This window comes from Phymastichus coffea, unplaced genomic scaffold (assembly GCF_024137745.1).
Source record: "Phymastichus coffea isolate CEN01 unplaced genomic scaffold, Cenicafe_Pcof_1.1 PCOF00231, whole genome shotgun sequence".
Taxonomy (NCBI): Eukaryota; Metazoa; Arthropoda; class Insecta; order Hymenoptera; family Eulophidae; genus Phymastichus; species Phymastichus coffea.
This window is the reverse complement of record NW_026707042.1, coordinates 66116-92351: the sequence shown is the minus strand read 5'-3', so window position 1 is coordinate 92351 and position 26236 is coordinate 66116. Positions and strand designations below refer to the sequence as shown.

Here is a 26236-nt window from a genome sequence, read left to right as displayed (position 1 = left end):
AAATATGATTCGGCGCCGTTTTATGGAATTTTCGCATTTAGTGCATGCTCTCAGGAATTTTATAAAACATGCTGCGGAAATTGAAAATACTTGTGCCTATTACACGAGCTACCGACAACCTTCGTTGCCCTTCGAAATATTGAAATCAACTCTAAATTATTTTCACATGTCTTTGAGTGAAAAATGTCGGTATTTTTAGAGCGACAGATTTAGCGACAGATTGGAGCGATTTTTACGAATATTTTATGTTTCAATTAAATGAGAGATAAGGAAAGTCGACTCTTCGACGCTGACTCATTTATCAACAGTCGCACTCGAGCTATACCATTATTTATTGATATAGTAATTGTTTTTGGCATTTGTAAACTATTGGACGAACACAGTGGTAAAACTTTTGCATTGATTGTATATCTGTAGAAATGGAAAGAAACCTCTTGATGCAATCATTTTTACATTTTCCACAAAATTTGGAAAACATGACCAATAAAGAATCCTCATAAAAGGTTGAAGCGTTCGCAAAATGATTAAATACAATACGAACGACTTGAACCGAATTTCCGTGAACAGTATGTTTACTTTCGTCCACTTAGTTTCCAAAGATTATTATATTATGATTATTACTCCAGTTCGAAAGGTTATTATATTATGATATTCGCTCCAGTTGAGTTTTGCGAGTAATAAGATTAAAAGAACGTTATTTCATACTAGACTGTAAGATTGGACTCGTCGATAAGGATCCGGTAGTGGTATTTGATCAGAAATACGTCTCTTCCTGTCACAAGGTACTATATAGTCTTTCGTTTGACCCTTTTACATCTTGGGTATTCATTATTGTCATTGGTCCAAGGAGCAGTTCAACGGAGGCGTATCGAGACAAAACGTTACCAAATTACGTATTGTTTTTAATACAATTTTGTATTTAAATCGTATAGGGTACTATGCTGGCAGATGCTTTTTTATAAAAAGAACTGTTTCAGTAGACTACCATTATAACATACAAACGCGCGCTCAAATACACTTACTTACATATTTTCCCTCACGATATCTAAAAATTAACGAGCCTTCACTTCCGAGAAAGTCGTTTTATTTGCCCATGTGCTTCGGCCGCCCCCCCCCCCCCAACCCTGTCACATTATGTCTTTGCTGAAGTTCCGTAAATATATCGTGTCGGGAGGAAAAACGGGCTAGGTCGACTCGACGGACAACGCAAAGGTTAAGCCGAACGATCTGCGAGCAAGATAGCACAGCATTGTACGCGTAGAATTGAGCGGGTTAATGCGTCTCGATAAAATTGAAATGAAGCTTGAAGCGCGCGGTCGTTCGAGGGCGTCTTATTGCGACTGGTGCTTGCAAAATCATACGCAGCGCAGCATAGCGGAGAGTCCACCAGCGCGGCTTTCCCCCTCGTCTGGACCGCGCTGACGCAGAGCAGCGAGGCCAAAGCAAATCTCTTCTCGCGACTGCGGTCGCCTCGCCCGAATCGTCGCCGCTCAGCAGAGTCCAACGCGGTCCGCAGCCGCGGAACGAGATGCCGATCCCGCGGCCCGGAGGAGGCCGTCGGGGCGCGGACCGCGGCGGCTGAGGCGCAGGTCGGGCGGGGGGCGGGCGCGGGCAGTGACGTCACGGGAGGGCGCGCGCCGAGGGAGGGAGTGGCAAGCGGGCGCTGCGAAGATGGCTGGCAGCATCCAGTCTGAGAGCGGCGGAAGCAGCGGCGCCGACTCGCGCTCCGCGAACGACGCCTGACCGGACGACGAGCTGCTCCACTGCGCGCGCTGCCCGACGACGAGAGCCGACGGGCTCCGCAGCGGCGCGGCCCCGTGCGCGATGCGGCCCGGTGGCGCCCAGCGCAGCCGACGACCCAGCCAGCGCGAGTGCGCCCCGGGCGGCCAGGGCAGTCGGCCGCTGCGAGCCCTGCGCCGTCGCCGCCGCCGGCGCGGTCGCGGCGGGTCTGCCGCCCGTGCGAGTGCAGGTGCGTAGCCCCAGCCCATTGATCGCTCGTCGCCGCCCCGCGGGAGCGGCTCGGCGGTCAGCGCCGGCGTCCACGGCCCGCCGATCGGGCCTCCCGGGCAACGCGGCCGCGCGGGTCGCGCCTGCCGCGAGGCTGGCGACAGTGCCGGCGGTGCCGTCGCGGACGCGCATGAGCACTGCGCGCGCCGCGGTGCCCGCCGAGAGGCGGCTTCCCGTTCGAGCGGCGGCTCGTCGATAGCCAGCGGGCGTTGCGCCCACCGCGCCGTCGTCGTCGCCGCGCCGTGGCCCGGTGCGAGTACGTTCGGCCTGAATGGACGTAAGCGGGCTGGCGCGGCGCCCGAGCACCCGTCAATGGGCGGCGCGAGCACTCGCCATCTTTGCCGCGAGCTCAGTGCTGGCCGTGTCGGCGTTCGCGCGTCGACGGCTCGTTCGCGCGATTCCGGAGGCGCGACCCGCGGCGCGACGAATTCCCCCGCGGTCGTTCGCCGTCGGAGCACTCGGCTGCGGGTTGGACGCCCGGCCGGCGGACCTATGTGCGAAGCTTGCGCGAGGCGGCGTCTCGAACTCGCAGCTGCCGTCGGTGAAGGTCGCCGCGTGCACGTGCGAGTACCGGGGCCGCGGCGTGACATCGAGTCGCCCTAGGCGGTGCGCGGATGACGTCGACGGGCACCAACCGAACGGCAAAAGCTGTACACGTGCATTGCTTTCCTGCAGATCGGCTGTTGGCTGAAAAGATGTAACTAGGAGAGCGGCAGACAGCGAAGACAGGCGGAAAGGCTGCGGAAGATGCGAGTTTGGTGCTTCGGGTTTGCGCTGGCTCTGTCGGGCCTCGTCGGCCTCCTTGACAGCGGCGCAGGAAGCGCTCACGGCAACGTCCACGCCGACGACGGACAGCTGGCGCAGGTAAGATCCGTCCACCCCGTGGCACCGCGAGCTCGGCCCGCGCTTGTGCCCTAAGCCCGTCTAAGCCGATCAGCCGGCTCGAGCGAGACTCGTGCCAAATTGCAGTCGCTTGGCGGAAGCCGACTCGAGTGTCGCGAGGCGCTAACGAGGCGCTGCGCGGCACACTCGCATCGCGAGCCCTCCTTTCCTGCGCGCACTGAGCGCTCGGATATTTGGCGCAGATGCAGGCGCAAGCTGGCGCTAAGCAGCAGCAGCAGCAGCAGCAGCAGCCGATTACGGAGGTCAAGTCGGGCAAAGCGCGGGGCCGCGTCGGAGGGGGGAGCCAGGTCGGCGGCACTTGGCGGCTGCTGGTGGTGCTGGCGCAGAGCCAGCCGAGCCGGGCGGAGGTGCAGCGCGCCTGGGACGACGCGGTGCGCGAGCTCGTGCATCTGGACGTGGAGTTGGGCTGGCTGGAGGCCGGCCAACCGCAGGAGCAGCGTCCGCAGCAACCGAGCCACCCCACTGCGCTCGTCTCCGCCTTCTGTCACGAGATCCAGCGCGGCAAGACCATTCTGTTGTTGGTCCTGGGTGGCGGCCCGCCGGCGCGCTTCCTCCTCACCGCCGCCAACTCCATTCGCATGCCCAGCCTCTGGATGCCCTTCACCCACCGCGACTTCGTCAGGCAGGTGAGCCGATCGGCCCGCTGCTCGAGCCCTTCGCGATCGCGGCTTTTCGCCGGAGCACCGGTCAGTCGACAATAGTCCAGTGCCAACTCGGTTTCCATCAGACTCACTTGCCACTTTAATTCAATTATTCAGTGCGCCAGACGGCAAGTATTTTGTCATTTTCTATACAATTTCCTAATAGCCAAGCCGAGTATAGCAAATATCCGAAGATTCTTTTTTCTCAAAGCTAGCACATGCTACCTAGAATCCAGTTTTTCACGAAACATATCGACGTTAAAACAATGCAAAGGACAAACCTTCTTCTACGGTGTGTTATTGTTTCTTTAATCGCAGATTATCGTGCGTGTTCTAATAAATAAATCGTAAACGTCGACTCGTCATATCCGGAATTCGCCGTGCCAGTTAGGTGAACGTCTATAACTGTTAGTAGGAAAAATATCTTACGTAAAAGAAGAAAAGTCACGACGGGCGGTAGTCCATGTCCGTAGACTCGTCGCGACATCGCGATACGAGCGTGTCGTTTGAAAAACCGATGCGTGGACAGGTAGATCGGGCGGAAGGCCCGCGGGAGGCCCGCGGGAGGTGGTCGCGTAGTCGAGAAGCGGGTGAGGTTGCGCGCGGGAACGGGAGGGCAAGACGGAATTACGCGGCGTGACGCGCACGTATTGCCGCAGGGCCGAGAAGACAGCCTGGAGAGCCGCATCGGCTCGAGCTCGGCGGAGATGGGCGCGGCGGCGGCGGCTCTCATGCACAAGGCCCACTGGCACGCCTTCAACCTGCTGCTCGACCCGAGCCTCATGCCGCTCGACAACCTCGTGAAGGAGCAGAAGCGCCGACCCAAGTCCGAGCCGGAGGCCGGCGAGACCGCCACCGGCAGCCTGCTGCCGCGCACCATCGTCTACCTGCCGGTGGAGGAGCGCAAGCTGTCGGCCCGGCTGCGCCGCCTCTCCGAGGAGAACGGCCGCGGCAGCGTGGTCGTGCTGGCCTGCGACCTGGCCAACGCGCGCAAGGTCCTCCAACTGGCCGCCAGGCACGAGATGCTGGCCGGTCGCTTCCTCTGGCTCTGGCTGGACCTCAAGGCGGAGCTCAGGTAGGCCACCGGCGCACCGCCAGCCCCCCACCGGCCGCTCACGATCGCTTCGCGCAGGGCCGGCGAGTCGAGCGCGCCGGGGCCGCAGACGGCGGGCGGCGCGGCGCCCGCCGAGCGGCCGCCCGGCCCGGCCCACGAGCAGCCCGGCCTGCAGCAGCAGCCCTGGCGGGCCGCGCGGCCCGCGCCCGAGCCGCCCGAGGAGGAGCCCGAGCGCGGCCCGGCCGGCTCGCCCCGCAGCTTCATGCCCGTGGGCATGCTGGCGCTGCGCGCGGCCGGCGCGCGCGCCGCCGGCCCCGAGTCGCTGCTGGGCCGCGGGCTGCGCGAGGCGGCCGCGGCGCTGGACCGCGCCATGCTGGAGACGCGCTCGCGCTACGCGCGCTTCCCGGACGCGCGGCTGCGCGAGCTGTTCGCGGCCGAGTGCGCCGGCGGGCCCGGCGCCGAGTGGCTGGGCAACGAGGTGCGCGGCAACGTGTCGCGCGCGCTGGCGCGCCGCCTGCGCGAGCACGCGGCGCGGGTGTCGCGCGCCGCCGCCGAGTTCCAGCTGCTCAACCTGCAGGGCCAGGCGCTGCCGGGCAACCGCACGCAGCTGCGCTGGAGCCGCGTGGGCGCGGTGCGCGCGGGCCGCGAGGTGCGCCTCGACACCATCACCTGGCCGGGCGGCGGCATCGTGCCCGCGTACGCGCGCCGCGGCGGCGAGCGCGTCGGCATGCCCTACTACCGGGTGGTCACGGCCCTGTCGCCGCCGTTCGCCATGGTGATGGACCTGCAGGAGGGCGCCTGCCTGCGCGGCCTCCTCTGCCGCCACACGGGCGTCTGGCGCTGCTGCTTCGGCTACTCGATGGACCTGCTGCGCCACGTCTCCCAGGTAGGCTGCCGGCGCGCCCTCGTCGACGGCGGGCCAGTGCGTCAGTAACAGCGGGGCGGCGGCCTGTCGCAGGATCTGGAGTTCCGCTTCGAGCTGCACGTGGCGCGCGACGGGCTGTTCGGGCGGCGCCGCGGGCGCAACGGCACCTGGAACGGCATCGTGGGCGAGCTAGTGTCGGGCCGGGCGCAGCTGGCCTTCGCCGCGCTCAGCGTCTACTCGCACCGCTCGCAGGTCATCGACTTCAGCACGCCCTACTACTTCAGCAGCGTGAGCCTGCTGATCGCGCCCAAGGAGCGCAACCACATCTCGCTGCTGGCCTTTCTGCAGCCGTAAGCCGCGCGCGCCCGGCGCAGTCCCCCGTGGCCAGCCTAACCGCGCGCGCGTGCCCGCCTGCCGCAGGTTCAGCCCCGAGCTCTGGATCGCCGTGTTCACTTCGCTCAACATCACGGCCATGTTCGTGGCGGCCTACGAGTGGTTCTCGCCGTTCGGGCTGAACCCCTGGGGCCGCCAGCGCAGCAAGAATTTCAGCATCGCCTCGGCGCTGTGGGTGATGTGGGGGCTGCTGTGCGGCCACCTGGTGGCCTTCAAGGCGCCCAAGTCCTGGCCCAATAAGTTCCTGATCAACGTCTGGGGCGGCTTCTCGGTGATCTTCGTGGCCTCGTACACGGCCAACATCGCCGCGCTCATCGCCGGCCTGTTCTTCCACTCGACCGACAACAACTACAAGAGCCGCAGCGTGAGTGAGGCGGCTGGCGCGGGGCGGCGCGAGGCGGCGGCGCGAGGCGGCGGCGGCGAGTGACGAGGACCCCTTGGTTGCAGCTCCTGCTGCAGCGCGTGGCCGCGCCGCGGGCCTCGGCGGCCGAGTTCTACGTGCAGCAGGCGGACCCGCGGCTCTGGTCGTACATGGCGCGCTTCTCCGTGGGCGACGTTGCCGACGGCGTGGCTCGGCTGCTCAACGACAGCCTGGACGTACTGATCGCCGACACGCCCATCATCGACTACTACCGCGCGACCGACAACGGCTGCCGCCTCGAGAAGATCGGCGACAGCATCAAGGAGGACACGTACGCGGTGGGCCTGTCGCGCGGGCACCCGCTGCGCGAGAGCATCAGCCGCGCGATCGCCAACTACTCGAGCACGGGCCTGCTGGACATCCTGCAGGAGCGCTGGTACGGCGGCCTGCCGTGCGCGCGTGGCGCCGCCTCGGGCCTGGGCTTCGACGGCCAGCCGCACCACGGCGGCCAGCCGCGGCCGCTGGGAGTCGCCTCGGTGGCCGGCGTCTTCTGCTTGCTGGGCCTCGGCGTCGCCCTCGGGCTGCTCATCCTCGTGGGCGAGCACATCTTCTACCGCTACAGCCTGCCCAAGCTGCGCCAGTGCCCCAAGAACTCCATCTGGCGCAGTCGCAACGTCATGTTCTTCTCGCAAAAGCTCTACCGCTTCATCAACTGCGTGGAGCTGGTCTCGCCGCACCACGCGGCGCGCGAGCTCGTGCACACGGTGCGCCAGGGCCAGATCACCTCGCTCTTCCAGAAGAGCGTCAAGCGGGTAAGCGCGCGCCCTGCCCCCCCCCCCTCCCCCCGGCCCAGCGCCTAGCCGGCGGCCCCGCTGGCGGACCGCTCCATTCGCAAGCGCAGACATGCATTTCAACAGGGTACGTAAGTCTGATTTATTCCAGAAGGAGCACGAGCAGCGTCGCCGCCGCAAGAGCAAGGCGCAGTTCTTCGAGATGATCCAGGAGATACGCAGGTGAGTGTGGCTGGCGAGTCGCCAGCGCAGCCGGCCGGCACTGACCGCGCCGCGCGCAGAGCCCAACAGGAGGAGAAGGTGGAAGCCGCGGCCGCGGCGGCCGGCGAACAGTCCAGGGGCGCCATCCGCAAGGAGCTGGCCCAGCCGGAGCGGCGCAGCCGTAGTCGCAGCCGCAGCCGCAGCAAAAGCCCGCGGATGCCCAGCCGCGGCGAGAGCCGCAGCCGCAGCTCGGGCAGTCTGGAGCCGGGCGGCGCCGAGGCCGCGAGGCCGCGCGAATTCACGCTCAGCAGCTCCAACTTGCGCGCGCGCAGCCCGCTGGAGCTGGTGGGCCGACGGCTCAGCCACGGGGACGGCGGCTCGCCGCCGCGCACGCCCCAGTCGACCGCGCGCCAGGCGGCGCAGCGCGGCGAGAGTCTCGCCGCCTCGCCGCGCCAGCAGCGCAGCCCCGCCAGGAGGGGCCAGTCCTTCCCCGTGTTCGCCAGCTCCCAGGTCGGCTCTCGTCGCACGCTCTGCGCAGCTAGCGATCGGTACACCACTAACGAACGATCGAACCGCGCAGGTGTCGAGGAGTCCACTGCTGTCGCCGAGCACCGAGCTGACCTCGGCGGTCGGACGCAAGCTGTCGCGCGAATGGGGCTCGGGCATCGACTTGAGCAAGTCGTCGGAGGGCTTGGGGCCGCCGGCGCCGGCCTGCCTCGGCGCGGAGCCGCCGGTGCCCGCGCCACAGCAGCCGCAGCCGCAGCCACAGCAGCAGCAGCAGCAGCAGCAGCCGACGCCGCGGGAGCGGGAGCAACGGCGCAAGAGGGTCCACGGGGACGCGCCGGCGGGGGCGGGGGCGGGGGCGGCGGCGGCGGCGGCGGCGGCGGGGGCGGGCACGCAGCCCACGCGCAGGGCCCGCAGCCACGAGAGCCGGGACAAGGGCGCGAGCGGCGAGAAGGCCGCGTCGCCGCGCTTCCCCGTGCAGTCGTCGGTCGGCGGCCAGACGGCCAGCCAGCGCGCCAAGCGCCAACTCGAGTCCGAGCTGAAGGCCATCCTGACGGCGCGCGCGCACCACCTGCAGCTGCAGCCGCCATGATTGCCGGACTGCACGGGCCTGCTCCAGGGGAGCAGCCTCGACTCCCACATCACCGTGCTGTTCACCGACTCGAGCGAGCGGCCACAGCGGCGCCGGCGGCGCGCCCAGCCGGACGACCAATGCACCTAGACTCGTCAATTGCTCTACTCGCCGGCGCGACCCTCCGCGCGCCCGACTACTTCCACTTGCCTGCTGCACTCACCGCGCGCACGCTCGCTCCTTCGCTTCTTCACCTAGATCTGCGCCCCTCCTCCGCCGAGATGTCTCTGCCTTCGAGCTCCGACAACAAACAGCTTGCGCGCTCTGCTCGACGATTCTCCGCAACGATGCGAGCCTTAGTTTAGCGTTATTGTGCCACGTGTCTTATCTATCGAACGGGGGAATAAACATAAGTTGAGCGAACAGAACTGATAAATTTAATGACAAGTCGTGAGCGAGGCCTTAGAACGAATGCATACATATATGTATATGTATATCCGCCCAACAGTACTCAACTCGGATACCAATTATTATCGAACCTTTTCACATTCATATTAGACACTAATCGTTTGAACCTCCACTCGTGACGTCCTCGGGCAAGGCAACATCTCGTTCCTTCCTTAGCTGTGCTCGATTCCGCAACCGAGACCACTTGCTTCTACACACTAATCGGTGTACCGTATACGTATTTTGGTTACCGTACGCACTATTCTTAGGTCAGGTCGAGCTGCGCGTCGGTGGCGATTGATACGCTCGCGTTATTTTTTTTCGTTTCTCTTTCGCGAACGCACGCACTGCGTTTCAATATTTATCCATTCGAACACAAATCCTCGTTTAAAAGTGCTACGGTGAAATTCGACGAACGAAAAGAGCTCCAACGATAATGACGTCGGAAGTGAACGTAAATGATTTAATGATTTTCATAATTAATTACTTAGACGATAACGATTTGGCGATTATTTCAAGTGGCACTCGGTCGGTTGGCTGAGATGCCAGTCGTTTGGAAAAGGTTGCGGGTTGCGGGAGAAAAACGAGACGAGAAATCGGTTGCGTAATCGGCATACCGATCTAAGTGCTCGAAAAATAAGTGGATTTTACTCGGTGCCTGGGCCAAGTCGCCAAAGGTTTCACCGCCAAGGCAATAACTATATGAAACGGAGCTTCGATTTCGCCTTGCCGACCGACGTCACCAGTGCGAACGCCTTTGCGAAAATTTGAAAACAACCAGCCAACAAGTTTTCAAGTGCATCGAATAAATCGTCGTGGCGTTTCTCGAATGCAAGATTAAGGGTAGACCAGCGCCTGACTGACCGATCAGTTCTATCTGAAACTCGTTGCTCGTACAGTAATATCCTTAGCAGCTGTTGTGAAGTGACAAGCCGTGTTAATTATTCCAAAAGAAGCACACGGTTACTCGAAGGAAAGTGCTCGTTAATGTTTATATCCGATATCTCGCACATGTACCAAATAGCGAAAACAGATGGATGTTGCAAATAAATAATTTAGAGTAGAGTAGAGCTGCCGTTCCATGAGAATCGAGGCGAATACACTCAACAGATAGCCTCCTTTACACGTCGAATTCTGAGCAAATCTCTAATTTTCATTTGTCGTTGATATATACGTACAAGGTATATCGATCGGTTTTTACGCACGCAAGAGTTATCGGGAAAAAATAATGAAAACAAGCGCATTTAGCCACTATAATGAATAATCAACATCCAGCACATTAACTACACATTTTATCCATGAATTTTTAACGTAGTCGAACTGACTTTATATCCGATATCGCAGTATAATAAGTAGTTCTGGGAAAAAAGTATAGCGATCATAACGTTTGAGATAAATTAGTGGAAGCGAGAAGCGTGTAGAGGGCAGTGCGAGTTGGAGACTGTTGTGAAGCCTAAGCAAATCAAATTGATGACGGAGGACTTGATACATACATAAGCTATATTGCGCTCGAACGGGAAAAGATATAGCTGGCAATTCTGCGCAATTCACTCGAAGCGGCGAGATCTGTCTGTGATTTAGTTAAGTGGCCCTTCATCTCCTCATCTCTCTGCATCTTCGAAATGTTGGCATACGCATCACACGATAATTTAAGCAAATGAACGAGCCGTTGTTTCGAAAGTCTCTTGTAAATATCTATAAATACGATTGCCCCTCGACGGGAACGACGACGAGGAAGGCCGCGAGAAACGGAATTGGAAGGATAAGGCGCGCGACGGTCGATTCTCTCGGCCTCGGTCTCGGCCTCGGCCTCGACTCGGTGTACTCCCGGAGTGAACGGATCGCGGCTCAAGTCGCCGAGTGCGCGCGGACCGGGTTGCGTTGGATAGAGGCCTACAAGCGCTGGCCACGCTCCTGCCACCACGTGTTTCTGAAGTATCATCATGTGTCAAATTTACAACGATCTGCCCTCCAGAAGAGCGTTTTTCGCCTCGACAGAGAAACCAAAGTTCTGCAAGAAACGGCTGAAATTCTAATGTTTGCCTTGCATCTTTACTGTTATAGGTACGTCGTTCAGAAAACAAACAAAACAAGTAAAAAAAATGAGTGATAATCTTCGACGAGAGAAGAGCCAAAAATTTAAGTACGATAAGAAGTAGCGCGAAAGGCGCGAGTATAGTCGTATTAGAATTATTATTATTATTATTATTATTATTATTATTATTATTATTATTATTATTATTATTATTATTATTATTATTATTATTATTATTATTATTATTATTATTATTATTATTATTATTATTATTATTATTATTATTATTATTATTATTATTATTATTATTATCATTATCATTATTATCATCATTATTATTATTATTATTATCATCATTATTAAACGCAGCTACTCGTTGAACGACAAGTTATACATAAGCAAAGCTTGTAGGGGATGATTTTTTAGAGTTTAGAGAGCAAATTTCTATGAAAACTGCAAGCAATGGTATCACGCGGCGAGGTCAACACCCATTCGATGCGACTTGCCGTATACAGAGGCGCCTGCGCCTGCCGCTCGGAGCTCCAGAACCGTCGCGATCGTCGTGTCGTCGCGTCGCTTCATCTTTTGTATGGTAATAACGATGGCAATAAACACAAGTGCACACTACATTGCGATTCGAAAAGCCAGCATCGGCGCTCGTTACCCGCCGCCGATCGTAGCTTCGCGCAGACTGCGTTTCGGCCGCGGCGCTCATTAGGAAGCCGCTGCACGAGCAGCGAACGCAGATCGCAAGCGGAGCTTCTCGCCGTTCCCAAGTCGGAACGTGTCCAAACGATTCGCGATCCCGATCGGCAATCGAGCGTAAAACCGATCGGCGCCGGTTCGACCATGCATCGTAACAGCAGTCGAGACGCCAATGTCAACAGGACGTTGCTCTGCATCTCTCTCCGTCAGAGGTCAACACTGCCACGGTTCGGCTAGTTTTAATTTGCTCGTCAAGTAACGTACAAACAGCCTGCCCGTCGGATTTTCCGGTAGCGCGACTATATTACCTTGAATTGTGGCGCATCGGAATCCTCAGGTACCCACAGCCATTAAAACGAAACGAAACGAAACGAAACGACTATATTACCGATCAATCGATCAAACGCAACAACGATCGCGCGATGTAGCGTCGACGAGACAAGCGTTGAATTGCGATCAAATCCAAATAATTGTGCGGTTCAATTAATGCTAAGATTGCTGCTCTTCATATTCTATTATTATCATCATTATTATCATCACTATTACCGTTACATCGTTGTTATTGCTATGAAAAGGAGATGGCGAACGAAGGGTTGCGTGTGCCTGCTGCGTCTTTTCATGTGTTTTTCTCGGATTCGTCTTTCACTCCTATTATGCGAATTGCTCAGTGATAAATTAATAAAAGAATGCAACGTACTCTACTGCAATGAATTCTAAAATAGCATCTATATCGAGAATAAGTTGTGCGAATTCTAAATTGTGCCAAAAGATAAAAAAATAAAGGTTAAACGAAATAAATAAGTGATTGTATACGATGGGTAGACGCATGGGTTTGCAGCAAAAATATTGACGATTTGTCGTAACCGACCGTTTGCTTGGCTCGAAGCGAGCAGAAGTAAGTCGAGTGTAATTTGGGGGCGCTCGTCAACCCTGCGAATGTGTGACACGGCAAAGCCATGAGAAGCGTGTGAATTGCGAATCGGCAATGAATGAGAAATACGAGAAACAAATAGCAGCTCGTAAAGTGGCAGAGCGAGCGAAGTCGACGCGGTTGGATTAGGCAGCCTTGTGGACAGCCCCAAACGAGCGCCGCGATAAGAGACGCGCTGACGCGCTGGAGACGATGACGTTGGAATGGTGATTCGTTGTGGTAGCGCACAGGCGTTGTATAGGCTATAGGTTCCTCGCGCGCGATCTACCTCGTCTCCCAATTGTTACGCCTACTTCTATATCTACTATGAAAAAACTACACTGTTATTGTTGAAGGAAAACTCCATATTATTAACAAATCAATGAATAAATATATTATCTCAAAGATCACAGGTCTTTCATTTGCGACCGAATTTGTCGGCTGGCCGTGGCATTTGGTTTGCGCGCAAACGCATCTCTAGACGACGCTCGAGTGCTTACCCGCACATCAAAGTCGAGTCATGTTATGTGTCCCCTTGCAGCAATCAAGCTGCGAATCCGTACGAAACACTCGCGGAATAAGCGAAAAGTACGCGCTACGAACGACTGAGAACAAGTATAAAGAAGCACGAGAGACTTGCGGAAAATGTAACTTGCCGTACGTTCGTTCGATTTCACAAAGATTGCAAAGATACATAGAGAATATTTGGAATAGCCCGTTGGCTGAATTGTTTACCTCGCTCGTTTATCTCTGTCGTTTCGAATGCAATTTCACTCGGCGCGATTGTCGAATGCCCGTCAACGAATTTCAATAGTGCAATATTTGCATATCGCCTGCTCCAGTTTCATATTCTATCTCACGGAGAAAGCAGTCACACTCGAAAAATCGCGTTACACCGAGTAGTATAATTCGATTTGTAAGTACATATGGCATAAGCAACGGAACTAGTCGCATGCGCACATCCATTTCCATGCGTTTCGCTGGCAACGGTCGCAGCTTCTCACAATTACACGAAACCAGTCTGCTTTTTTATTCGCTCTTTAAGTCTCTAAAATCAACGTACCAATTGAAATAAATCGTACGATTTACTAGCTAACAACTGCTTTTCAAATGTTTTACACGTTTATACGAAAACGACACGTCGCATCCTTCAATTCTCAAATATTACAGAACAAAGTGCCGACGAATGCGGAATTATAATTTTTAGAAAGCAACGCATAATTAAATTGCATCAAGTAATTTTTATGGCTCTCTTGCACTCATGTGCTCTAGTGACAATTAAAGTAACGGCAGTGGTCTTTATGATGTCGTGTTAAACACGGCAATCGAATGAACTGAAGCAGCCTGCAACGAGAACAACGACAGTGCACTACCTCGCTACGTATACCTATAGATCTCTGTTTAACAGCCGTTACTTTATACAATATAAATCTTAACAGACATCGACAGACACATTGACAAGTACACGCATAAATGCGCATACTCAAAATTACAGATGAGCAGCCATTATAAACTTAATATACAGGCGTATATATGTACTTTTTATTCCGGGTTTTTCCTTCGTACTTGAGCTATTTAATATCATAACGAAAGTCTGCATACGTATTTGGCCAATCTCGTTTGTGTTTACGTAAGAAAAACAGAGTGAAACGCGCGATCCGGCCTACGACATAGAAATGGCGCCGAACAAGTTTCTCGAACATTCTGGAAAATTCCACGGGCAGCGCAGTCGATTCGAATTGGCGCGCTCGCGGCTGATGTAACCGCGCGCAGAACTTTCTAGAAATGTTCGCGGAACGTTCTGGAGTTTCATGCAGCGTGTGGTCGCGCGTGATTCGTTGGTACTGACGTCTGTTCGCGGCGAGGCATTGGACGAGACTCCGCATTGGTACACGCGAATTTACAAATAAGATCGCTCCGACGTCAGCCGTTGCGACACTGGTCTGTTCGCACATCCGACACCGTGACGTTAGAAAGCTTTTGCCAATGCTTTTTGCTAACGGCTGCTTAATTACAGCTCAACTCATAATTAATTAGCCGAAGCTATCGCTAATTTCACTTATAATTCATATGTTGTCGATATTGTCATATGCACATTGCTCGTACTTGCTAGCATTTATTACGCGATAAGACTTGCACGAAAATAATAAATGATGCAATTTTTGAAATTATATCAGGATTTTTATTTTTTCATTTGAGTTATTTGTAGAATTTATACTTTCCTCAACTATTTTAACATATTTTTTCGCATTTCGTGCAGTAATGTAATTATTATTTGATCTGCGAACTTCTTACCTAACTTTCAAAGCAATAATCATATAAAATTAATTATAGCGGAATATTTCATAACAATTCTTCCAAATTTATACACTAAATATGTCAATTCCTTTTACCAGTTGTACCACTTTTGTATAGCCTTTTAGACATTTCTACTGTCAACCATTATCCATCAATCAAAATGGCAGACACAATAAATTCTTTTTAAAAAATTCTTTTTAAAAAAGTCTTCAAAAAAGAGAGTGAATCGTGACGGCAAAACTTGCTACCCCATCAAACCTACATAATTATCTTTACGCCATCTGGTGACTGACTTCTGAACTACGAACTTATCGCAAGCACTGGCCTCACTTATTTCATTCCACAGTAGCCGGAAACCTGAAGTGAAGTTTCAGTCTGCCTCAGTACCGTAACGACAGTCGAAGAGTGAACATTTAATACGTCTTTCGATCTCCAATTTAATCTCGTACAAAACAAAAACAAGTGGCTATAATCAAAGGAAAAGTATCCAAGGCAACTTTGAGCATACCAGTACTCACGTAAATACGTGGTTAAGCAAGAAAGCAAGAAGATATCATCGTTCGTTTAAATAAGTTGACGAATACTCCAGAAAAAACGAAGCACCCAAGTACTGATGTGGAGGGTATGGCGACCAAAAAGCTTAGTATGATCGACTACGCGGACGAACAAACGAGCAGCGAAGAAGAAGACGACATGATGGTCGACCCGCAAGCACAAGAATTTATTGCGCAGCAACATCGAATGCGACCTGGTAGACCACGACAATCAAGTTTCGACAAATCCAATTCCTCGGTGGACACAAACACAGCCGTCTCTAGAGCACCAGTGCGACGAAAAGGTCGCGGTCCTTCAAAAAGACCATGTCTCAACAGAAATGCGTTGATGGCGCGAGAAAATAGGCAGCGCAAGAAGGAATATATCGAGCGAATTGAGACTAAACTGCAGAACTACCAGGCGGAGAATCAAGAGCTCACGAATACCATCCAAAAACAGAGCGTCGAAATAAAAAGGCTCGGCAAGGAGGTCACCTACCTCAAGGGAGTTCTCAAAAATCAAACGATGATTACAACTTTACTCAAGGCCATGAACAATGGACTTAGACGAATGCATGAGACTGGTTCACAAGGCGCAGCACAGCAGCTGACGCCAAATACCAATAGTACAGTCTCTGGTAATAATGGTATTAATACAGCTTCGTCGGACGTACTTAATTGGGTTATCAGGTATGTAGGTTTTTTTTCATTATCTTCTTGTACACTATTGTACGAGGTAGATGTATAATTGATAAATACTTGTTTTTAGCTGATAAGTTACAACGATTAGATTTGCTTATATGGATTGTTTTTTTTCCAAATTAAGAAAAAAATAACTTTTCTCAATAACACTGCTAAAACTAAAATCTGTGTTTATTTTTCAAACTCTGCTCTGATTTAAGGGGGTCAATGATATTTCATATAGAATTCAGTTGTTTTCTATCTATTTATATTTATTAGAGATTTTATTTGAATATTTATTATTAATAAATTAATATTGAGGCTTCTAATTCATATTTATTTTTGATTATTTAGACTATTATATTGTATTTTCATTGCAAACATGAGCAACGATTAGAATGTTTGTGTTTGTGTTCACTGTCATAACATTCAGTTGATGCTACAGTCATTGCTCTTTGTGGAAATGAAATCAAAGAATATTCATAGAATTTACTGAGAAATTTTTAGTAAAATATGTTATGTCAAAAACAACCGAAGCTGCCACAACAATGGAAGTGTCTAACTCTATTTAAATTTTATGTTTGTTAGCATTTCTTAAACTTGCATTAGACTCAAGATAGCTTACATATACCTTGATTCATTGGACTTTAGCAGTGTTGTAAATTGTTTTTATTCTGTTTATTCCCCAGTGGACAAACCAATTCATCAAAGAAAAACAATATGCCTATGCCTTTCTCAGGGACGACAGTAATGAGGAACAACATGGAAGTATGTAAAGATGACTCCAGGAGATTAAGTTATGCACAACAGACAACAAATAACCCAGTAAAAATAGCCAGAAAAACAATGCCATTTACAACACAGAATGTGATAAAAACAGAAGATCCACCTAGTGTTGAAAGCTTGTTTGAAGATGAAGATCATAAGAACGTACAGACATTCTCACCGCAATCAGGTAGTTTTTGTGAGTATTTCAAATATGGAGGTTCAATGGGGCATAATATTCAACAACCTACAACACCAATAAGTGCATTGTCCAATTCTGTGGACAAAGCAGAAGTAAGCCTATCCAACACGGATCTCAGTCATCTGTCACCATTGAGTGTTGATAATTTATTTGATAACATTGTTGACAATGTTAATCCATTGCAATTTGAGCAGGGAGACTTGTTTAGCGAAGAAACGCTGTTTCATTCATTAGACAAGGAACCAAGCGCCCCGGCAAACAACCTCATTAATCCATTGGAGATTAACGAAATGTCCAAGACTATTAATGAAAAAGAAAGTAGCCTATTTGATAGTATCGATAACGCCGGCGTTTGTCTCCACATTAACTCCACCAGAGTTTCATTGGAGTACTGCTCTATTTGCCACTTTAACAGCTTAAATTCGGATATTGCATAAAAATAAAAAATGCTATGGCGACGAAGATTATTTATGAAGCTCAAGGACAGGTAGAAGTCCAATACAGAGCTGGGTGATGATACAAATGATCAACACTAGGATGTACCATATATCTAAATACATATTATATTATTTATTTATTAACATATTTACGGTCTGTATAATGCAAACGTATCTGGTGGATCACTTATAAGCAAGTTTTTATTTATCAGTTGAAAAATTTATTCTTTGAAAGGTGGATTTATCATAAGCAACGTAAGATGATCGCGCTTTTTGTTTACCGCTTTTTTTACTATATTTTATCAATCTCATTTCATAGAAAAATTAATATTCAAACTTTGTAAATTGAATATTCGAGTATAAGTGTTGAAAAAAGTTAGTTTGAATAAGTATGATTATTTCATAATAGTCTGTATAAATTCACCAGTTTCATTATTCATAATATCATGAATAATGTTTTGTATATACATGCTTAATTTTATTCATACAACAAATTTGAACGTTACTCTATCTGTTCAATATTTTAACCTCAATTACAAATATTTTTTGTTGTTTTTAGTGATAAGAGATGTACTAAACGTATCTTACATGTAAAGTAATGAACTATGTTATTAATAAGATTTTAGGCTAACTCACTTTTGTAAAACTCTTCCAAGATTAAAGGAATACTTCACTTTTTACAGGACTGCAGCTTGGCATACTATAAGATGTGGCAGTTGGATAATTATAAGAAAGGTGGGCATCGGCTTCTATCAAGACTAGACCAGTCAAAAACTTTAATATCTTTGATTGTTTTTTTTTTTTAATTTTGTCCATACCTGTGATGACTGGATTCTAGTCAAAATGATGTAAACTGATGTCATGAGTAGACTAATTGAGAGTTTGTTTGAAATATTTCAGTTAAAGTCAATAGTTGGACATTTATTCAGAACCAATGCCTACTAATGTAAGCAGATATATGAACACTATGCAGGTTGAGTATATAAAGTATCGTCTCCAACTGTAATAGTTATAAGATGTTTAAAATTGAACTGCCACCAGTAAGAATATAGGATGTATATTTTTATTCAATTATTATTGAGTAGACTGAAGCATATGCCAAGCTCATTAATTATTTTTGGCCCAATTTTCTGGGCCTTTATATGACTAAGAAATATTCACTCTTTAAATGAAGTTTCAGCTGCCTTGGAAAAATAGGTCAACTATGGACTATTTGGAGCCATCCTTAGATATTTTTCTAGCTGCTGATCAACCTTAAAACCAGAATTTATCTTCCAATTTTGGATGGTTGTTAAAATTAAGAGAAATTTTTGTCTACGGCTGTTTGTCGTACATTTCCTGTTTGACTTATAAAAGGTGAATAAGAGTATCCTTTATGAATCAAAAACAAACATGGGCACTGCTGGTCTAATCTCTTTTACATACTTTTTTTTTGTTAAATCTTTGCTAATCATTTTTTTCAATTTTTTTTCCGTTTATAAATAAATTTGATCTCAATGGTAAGTAAACAATGCTTGCAGTGAGTGCCTATGTCAGACAATAAGCCGAAAGACAAAGTGTTTCTGGTATTAAGGCAATGATATAATAATATCTTATAGTATTTTCCAGGTCTTGGAAGAGTTAATTAGAAGTCAACATTATGTTGCAAGTGTAAGACTCAGAATATATGCAACTACATTTTTAGTGTATATATTTAAACAGATGTTTTAAAGATTCATGCATTTTTTCTATTTCACTCCAGAAACAGATAGATTTGAAGGAGTTTTTGTTACGTTGGTATTATGTTGCATATATAGATAAATAAAAAAGTACAATATTAAAAAAAAATAAATTCGTGTTGGGCAAAAACAAATGACTAAGATATTTAAAAAATGTCTGAATTTTGTGATAATAAAAATAACGTTAAATAAGAACATGTCTTATTTTTTTTAAACCTGTATGAGCATTTCTATATAATTAAATTCTATATAATTATAAGAAACAATGCTTTTTTGAGTATTCAAAATTATTTATTTTATTATTTTATTTCAAATATTTACATTTTGTTAAGTATCGAGTTTGCAAATTGTTTGTAGTTATTTCTGGTAATAATCACTTTTCTAGTTAATAAACAGTTAAATTAACAATTCTGACATCACAAGTTCATATTTAAAGAATTGAGATTGGAAATTGACACAAGGTTCAAAAAATATTTTTTGAAGCATTAATGTAAAGTCTTCATTGGTATTCATAATACGCAACAGTGTTGGTCGTAAATTCAGAAAACTAGTATTTTTATATCTGAATACTATTTAATCATTTTTAAATATAAATTGCGCACAATTTTTTCGATAAACATAAGAATTCAAATTTATTTTCCACCAAACTATATCTTTCAAGTTTTGTCACTGACAATAATTAGTTCTCTAAATTTACTTTATATTTTAAAATACTATGAATATCGATGAAGTAGCAGTTCACAAGCTACAAGTTAATAAACATAATATCATATTTTTACACATAAAAATCAGTTACTAAAAAAAATTTCAAGCGCAAAATATGTTATTGACAATGGATGTTCTTGATCGATGTTCCTCACATAAAATATATACAATCTTAAAAAACTATGTTTTAGTATTTTATCATAACACTAGTATGATATTAAACACCTAGTCTACTAAATACTCCTGGCTTCTTAAAATGATTTACTGTAGCTGTCCTATTGAATGTTACTTGCTTTGACATGCCTAGTCGCGATTTTGCTGGAAGAATCACAGTCTCTGATGCTGAAAAATAGCAATTAATATATTAGTTGCAATAAGAATAAATGTATTTCACAAAAAAAAAATGAATAAAATTATGGAACAATTAAACTTTAATTATTTGTATGAATAAGTAATTCAATTACAAATTAAAGTTGTTAATATAAACACAAAAAAATTTGTTATTGTAAACATACCTAGTTTACCATGTACTGGTACTTTTACAGTAAAGTTCCTAGGAATTTCACTGATTTTCATACTTTTAGCAGTCCTGACTAATTGCTTGACTGTTGGAGATCCTGTCTTTCTATTGGCTTCCTCATCAGCTCGCATTGTTCCTACTGGTTTTTTCAGTGCAGGTTTTGTAGTTAAAGCTGTTGTACCAAACATAGAAGGTCGAGTTTTAAGAATGCCCTGAGTTCCAATTGTGACTCCATTTCTTGAGTTTCTGCTAAACCTTGATTTTCAAATTAAAACTAAACTCTTAAATGTAATAATTAATGTCTTAGTAAATGATCTATGACTTACGAAGATTCTCTTGTTTCACTATCCTTGTTACCCAAACGATTAAAAACACTGGAAATGCGTTTTTGAGAATCTTTCCCAACTGTGACACCAGTGACTGTGAATGTGGGATTGAAATTAGAATTGGACGATTCAGTAATGCTTGTTGTACTTGATACCATACTGTCTCCTAATCTATGAAAAACTGTTTTCTTCTGTTCTATAGTCTTCTTTACTATAGCTGGATTCCTCATTGATGTATTCTTGGGCAGTAAAATTTGACATTCTACATCATTATCATTACTCTTGCTTCGCTTCTCTGCTTCCTTTAATGCCCACCTTTCCTCATCTTCATCACTACTGATCTCGTACTTCCTCTTAACAGGTATTGTTTTTGGTTTGGACTTGGTTTCAATGTAATCAGAATACAACTTAGATGTTTTAATGGTTGGAGCTACTTTTTTCTTAATTGCAATACTAGGTTTCGTAACTGTATTTGATACTGATTTTACTGTTTTTGTTAAACCCTCTGATTTATTTTTAGAAGCTGAAGAAGTTTTAGTTGCTGTTTTAGGAACAACTTTTTTAATAAGAGGTTTTGCAGCATTTTTATCTAAAGGAGTATCTTCTGAGTTAACCAAGAAAGTTTGACACGATGTTTCCTCTACAATTTTCTTAGCATATCTAAGAATAGCAATCATATCACCCATCAATGCAATACCCATTTCCTTAAGACTTGGCTTATCTAAATCTGGTAACATATCTGGTTGTATCCTGTTGTTTGTAAATGTTAAAGCGTGTTTTGTTGCCACGTCCGTTCGGAAACCTGCATTTTTGAAAAATTGTACCCAGTAATCTGAAAAAAACAGCAATTTTTAGCGTAAAAATATTACAAGAAATGATAGGGAGGTAACCAAAAACAAAATTATGAACTATAGGCCGTTACTATACATTAAAAAATATAAATACTCACTCGATAGTGATGCATCCATGATATCCGCAGAAGTTATACGTACAGGAAAAAAAATTAACAGATATTCATCCAGTCTCGTGATATACTCTCAAAATAGAATTTTTTCTTCACTTCAGTAACCAGTGCCGCACGATCAGTTGAGATTAGCCATAAATAACATTAAGAAATATGTCTCGAAGAATCTTCAGCTATCGTATGGGATACTTGTTTAGGGCGTGAAAGTTTCGAGCGTCGGATGATTTTTTCGCGACTATTTTGGAATAATCAACGCCGCCTCAGGCTATAAATTATTTTAGAGAGAAAATATGTAGGTTTAGGTTGAACTACCGGAATTCCGCTTCGAATTGCTGTTACTGTTACGAAGGTAACCACATACGCTAACGCTACGCACATATTATCGAAATGCCATTGATCGAATATGAGCGGGAAATTGAAATAGTTTTAAATTTTATATTCTAAACACTAAACTAAAAACTACTAAACTTGTTTTCTTTTTGAAAAGTTTATTTCTGTATTCTGTATTATTAATGTATTTTATATAATCTTCACATAAAAAACAGAAAATCAGAAAGGAAAATATGTAACGAATTTCAAAACAGAAATAATTTGTAGTTATCTATGACAAATATTATTTTATCACAATAAATAAAACAACATTTAAATTTCAATTTGAAAAAGAGGTAATTTTCTGATTATTAAAAGCAAACTGGTTGTCAGAAAAACTTGATCGAAGAACTTAAATTGTTGTACAAAAATCTGATAATTTTTAAATTAAAATATTTACACGTGTTGAGTGATATTATATACAATATATTAGAAAGTGTAGCTTAAATATATCACAAACAAACAGGCTCTTTTTTCACTTGACTTTTGTACGAGGAAGAAGAGTAAATTAATAATTGGTAATATGAAGTCAGTTTTAATTTGACGAACCTAGATTATATTGCAAAGATAGAAGTTCATTTTCACAATACCGTGCGCCAGTCAAAAATTACATTAAAACTTTTGCAACTATAGTATTGTATCGGTGAAGGGAAAATATTTCACGTACACGAAATCCTTAAATTTTCTTTAGATAATTTATGTTTGCGTAATGATGTGGCGATGGTCACATTGCTAAAGGCTTCCTTCACATTTTGCTAATAGATTCGCCGAAAAATAAAGAAAAATATTCTATAAATTTCTAGTGTTGTTTAAAAGAGGTTTTAAAGTTTGTGCGGTGCATGCTAAATTACATTAATAAAAATAAAAGTTATTTGGAATCAATTTGGCAGACAGAATATTTTGTGTATTAAATTAATGCATTCAATAATACCATTTAAATTTTTTTTCCATTCTAAGCTGAAAATTCCATCCGCGTGTTCAATGAAAATCTCAGTTTCACTAGAAATAATACAAATTATCTTCACAATGAAAACTTCATATTTTATCTATAGATAGTAGTTTCAACCATTTGGCATGCGAGCTATTTGACTTGGCATTTGAGAATAGATTGCGATACGAGAAGACCTGAAAAAGCTAGAAATTCAAAGAAACTCGATCCGAGATAGCTTCCTGTCGGCATATTTTTGCGCAGCCGCGACTCGACTGACTGGTAGATTTGAAATAATTCGGCAGATCGACATTTGAAAAACTCAAAATCATTGAAAAATTGTCCGTTCGAAATAAGAAAACACAGAACGTTGGCACTGAGGTCAAGAAGCAATGCTCGCGCGCGAACGCCGAAAAATAAAGAGCTTTTCATCTGGGAAAGCCGGAGAACAGAGGTGACGCGTAAAAACCGCGCTCTATCGCCGACCGGACTACCCGGTGAGCGCAGCGTGCAAAACCAAATTAGCGCGCGACCGCGCGACGTTTCTTATCTGCCGTGAATCACTTTCCGAGCATCGCGCCGCATCTTTTGGAAACAAGCGCTGCGCGGGCTACACTATAGCGGTGAGTCAGTCCACAACAGGAAAATGATCGACGAGCCGATGAGTCCAAATCAGTTTGTTCGGCAGAGTCGCGGAGTAAACACGGCGACTACTTGGTGCGTGTACGCACACGCTGGCCGGCAGTCGCGTGGTCGCCGCTCGTATAATGCTCGCGCTCAAGGAGTGGGTGAGTTGGTCGCGATCGGAACGCCTGCGGGCCTCGCTCATGCGTGACTAGCGATTGATTTGTTAAGGTCAAGCGGTTGGCGATGCCAAGCGGCGCTGACCAGAAACCGGAGCGAGACGCCAGCAGGCCGAAACTCGGCTACAACGCGGCGGAGGAGGACTCGAGATCGCTGGCTGTCAGGACGATGAAGGTCGCGAGCGTGGCTGTCGGCACGGCCGATGATGCTGACGATGCCGACGATGCCGACGATGCCGACGAGAAGGCTCTAGCCGGAGGTTTGTTTGTTTTTTTATATCCACACCGTTCCTCGCTTGCTCGAGCTTCGCCGAGCGAGTATTTTTTTTCAACCGTTTTGCGCCTCGGTCGAAACTTGCAACGAGCTTCGGAAGAGGAGAAGGAGGAGGCGGAGGAGGCGAACCGACGATACCGAGCACGCTGACCGATTGCCAAACTAAATCACTTTCAGCGTCCCAGTGCGAGTGCCGCAACTGTCGCGCTTTGATGAACCTGACCGAGTGCAGTCTCTGCTGCGAGTCTCTGCAAAGCAGACAGATCCAAAGCTGCCCCGTCTGCGCCAACGTCGTTTGTATCGGCTGCTCCTTGCAACTCGCCAGTTGCGCGTTTTGCCGCTCGAGACTGCCGTCCGAGAGGAATCGTGCGCTCGAAAGACTTATCGATCGTTTGAGTTTACCATGCAAGAACGCGAGGTATATGCTTTTCACCATTTCCTTTCATTGTAGCTTGCCACTTTCGCTATTGGAGCTATTTATTGGCTGTAAAATTAAACGACGTTGTTATAGCATTCGATTCGAATGCTTTTCAATTTGTCCGAATCCTGTATCTGACTGGGTCGATTGAAATGCCGACGAAAGGCATTAAAAACGAATGATCTTCTCAGAGCCGGCTGTGATTTGCTGCTGGACGGTGAAAGCAGATTCATGCACGAGTCGCAGTGCAACTACGCCACGATCGGTTGTCCTGTAGGTCGCGGCGTTTGCGGTTGGCGAGGTACCGTCGCCAGTGTGCAGCATCACTTGCCGAGAGCCCACAATCTGCAACCCCTGCACGACCACGGCATCTCCGTCGAGATACACAGCTTTAGGAGCAAGGCTAGAACCAACGATGGACGTGTTTACACGGTAAATGTTTCATATGTGATTTTCGACTCACGTACTTACGAAAATCATCCCGATGTATTTGCTCTCAATAGTTACAAACACCCCGACGAAATACTGCCGTACGAAGGTGTGATCGATCGTTGATTACAGGTCTGCCTCGCCTGCTACGAACAACTCTTCGTAATCCGCGTAACCCTCTACCAGAATCGCTTGCGCCTGTGTCTTATCCGCCTAGGTTACGAAACGGAACAACCGCTGGGCTTGCGACCTCGACGTTACGGCATCTCGGTGACGGTGAAAGCGCACGCTGGTCGTCGACGCCACGGACTCGTGCCTTTTGGCAAGTTCGATCGCGAGCCTCGCGAGGTTAACGTCAGTTGCGACGAGCTTTACCACAATATCGAATCCAGAAAAGAACAGGCAGGCAAGGACGATCGCGTGAGAATCGACTTGGAAGTCAAGCAGATGATGGAGGCTTAAATATATTTTTTTAAGCAAAGCGTTTATTATTTTATTTTTTATTTTACGTATATATCTTAAGTTCGTTCATTTAAGTTCCATTTAAGTCAATGGAATTGTTTTTTTATTAAACTCGAGTGTTTTTTTGTTTACTTGATAATGCAATTTAATTTATTACTAAATACATTTGTGAAACGTTCGCTATTATTTTTCGTACAGTATTGTTTTATTTTAATGTACCTTTTGTAATACCATTGCATTTTTGATAGCAATATATTATGAAACTGATTTTATGTAGCTATCAAAATTTCGCATAGAGTTTACCATAGAACGTAAACTCCTTAACAAATATTCCATATTAATAACTTTTATTATTGTAAGAGTAGTTACTTATAAAAAGTAGGTTTTCCAATATAATGCTTGTAAAATTATAGATTACAACTGTATATTATAAGAATTGTTAATTAACGTACATTTTTACAATTATATGATGATTTATACGAAAAATGTTACCTTATTTATTTTTAACGCGCAACCTTATTCATAAAAGTTTTGATGTTCAAGGTAATAAAATTTGATATTAATATACAGAAAATGAATGGAAAACTAGAGGAAAGTTACGTTGAAATGGTAAAGGTGGTGATTCACCCATTAGGCGTCTGGCTTTTGAGCGACAGTATGAATGAACGGAGTCTTAACTGACCGTGTGAAGGTCTTAAGGTACGGTACGCTGGTTAGGAATAACAATTCAAGGTGTTAAGTTGTTGACACTTGAGTTGATTACAATACCTGCCTATTTAAATATTACAAATTAAAGATAAGTTGAATAAGTAGAATATAGAACCGAGGTACAAGACAATGACACGGATCTAATTGAATAGTTAACGAGGAGTAGTAATTAGGGATGATAGCCGAGGGCTCCTGCTGTGGTACCAGGCTAAACCGAACCCCCGCTACCGTCGATTGACCAACTTTTGCTACCTGTTCGCTTGTCTATAGTTTGACACACTAAGCCTTATTATTCGCAGGAAATGTAG

General features: G+C 46.9%; 4 protein-coding genes across 12 annotated transcripts; 3 read left to right on the top strand and 1 right to left on the bottom strand.

The window, feature by feature from the left end:
- The first annotated feature begins 1542 nt into the window (after nucleotides 1-1542).
- Nucleotides 1543-13306, top strand: LOC131674326 (uncharacterized). Its single transcript, XM_058952934.1, is given in 10 exon segments — nucleotides 1543-1969; nucleotides 2683-2871; nucleotides 3093-3536; nucleotides 4211-5491; nucleotides 5564-5820; nucleotides 5891-6227; nucleotides 6311-7036; nucleotides 7152-7237; nucleotides 7297-7726; nucleotides 7797-13306. Coding segments are annotated over 9 exon segments (4194 nt in total). The 5' UTR covers nucleotides 1543-1969; nucleotides 2683-2754; the 3' UTR covers nucleotides 8313-13306.
- Nucleotides 13307-14996: 1690 nt separating this feature from the next.
- On the top strand, nucleotides 14997-19211 carry LOC131674325 (uncharacterized). 7 transcript variants are annotated; one of them, XM_058952931.1, is made up of 5 exons: nucleotides 14997-15909; nucleotides 16590-17899; nucleotides 17988-18039; nucleotides 18205-18660; nucleotides 18903-19211. In XM_058952931.1, exons 1-2 carry the CDS (start codon nucleotides 15311-15313, stop codon nucleotides 17302-17304), a joined length of 1314 nt encoding a protein of 437 aa, XP_058808914.1. In that variant the 5' UTR covers nucleotides 14997-15310; the 3' UTR covers nucleotides 17305-17899; nucleotides 17988-18039; nucleotides 18205-18660; nucleotides 18903-19211. The 7 variants fall into 7 exon arrangements, with proteins under 7 accessions (XP_058808914.1, XP_058808916.1, XP_058808913.1 ...); XM_058952933.1 differs by having other exon boundaries at nucleotides 16590-18039; nucleotides 18205-18277; nucleotides 18479-18660; XM_058952930.1 differs by having other exon boundaries at nucleotides 16590-18039; nucleotides 18205-18344; nucleotides 18479-18660.
- Nucleotides 19212-19305: 94 nt separating this feature from the next.
- Nucleotides 19306-21861, bottom strand: LOC131674333 (uncharacterized protein C19orf47). 3 transcript variants are annotated; one of them, XM_058952944.1, is made up of 4 exons: nucleotides 21523-21861; nucleotides 20574-21405; nucleotides 20243-20502; nucleotides 19306-20069 (listed from the first exon to the last, which is right to left on the bottom strand). In XM_058952944.1, exons 1-4 carry the CDS (start codon nucleotides 21539-21541, stop codon nucleotides 19945-19947), a joined length of 1236 nt encoding a protein of 411 aa, XP_058808927.1. In that variant the 5' UTR covers nucleotides 21542-21861; the 3' UTR covers nucleotides 19306-19944. The 3 variants fall into 3 exon arrangements, with proteins under 3 accessions (XP_058808927.1, XP_058808928.1, XP_058808929.1); XM_058952945.1 differs by having other exon boundaries at nucleotides 20243-20496; XM_058952946.1 differs by having other exon boundaries at nucleotides 20243-20493.
- A 1639-nt stretch (nucleotides 21862-23500) lies between these two features.
- Nucleotides 23501-25680, top strand: LOC131674321 (uncharacterized). Its single transcript, XM_058952922.1, has 5 exons — nucleotides 23501-23622; nucleotides 23690-23897; nucleotides 24089-24329; nucleotides 24521-24761; nucleotides 24891-25680. The coding sequence occupies exons 1-5, from the start codon at nucleotides 23602-23604 to the stop codon at nucleotides 25218-25220; spliced, it is 1041 nt and encodes a 346-aa protein (XP_058808905.1). The 5' UTR covers nucleotides 23501-23601; the 3' UTR covers nucleotides 25221-25680.
- The last annotated feature ends 556 nt before the right edge of the window (nucleotides 25681-26236 follow it).

What these genes read in the sequence shown, in the direction of transcription:
- LOC131674325 (XM_058952931.1), top strand. Translation starts at nt 15,311, where the DNA reads ATGGCGACCAAAAAGCTTAGTATGATCGACTACGCGGACGAACAAACG. An exon ending in GTACTTAATTGGGTTATCAG is followed by an intron (nt 15,910 to 16,589) that starts GTATGTAGGTTT and finishes TTTATTCCCCAG; the next exon opens with TGGACAAACCAATTCATCAA.
- LOC131674333 (XM_058952944.1), bottom strand. An exon ending in AGTGAAACAAGAGAATCTTC is followed by an intron (nt 20,503 to 20,573) that starts GTAAGTCATAGA and finishes TTGAAAATCAAG; the next exon opens with GTTTAGCAGAAACTCAAGAA. An exon ending in ACCAGTACATGGTAAACTAG is followed by an intron (nt 20,070 to 20,242) that starts GTATGTTTACAA and finishes GCTATTTTTCAG; the next exon opens with CATCAGAGACTGTGATTCTT.
- LOC131674321 (XM_058952922.1), top strand. Translation starts at nt 23,602, where the DNA reads ATGCTCGCGCTCAAGGAGTGG. An exon ending in TGCTCGCGCTCAAGGAGTGG is followed by an intron (nt 23,623 to 23,689) that starts GTGAGTTGGTCG and finishes TGATTTGTTAAG; the next exon opens with GTCAAGCGGTTGGCGATGCC. An exon ending in TTACCATGCAAGAACGCGAG is followed by an intron (nt 24,330 to 24,520) that starts GTATATGCTTTT and finishes TGATCTTCTCAG; the next exon opens with AGCCGGCTGTGATTTGCTGC.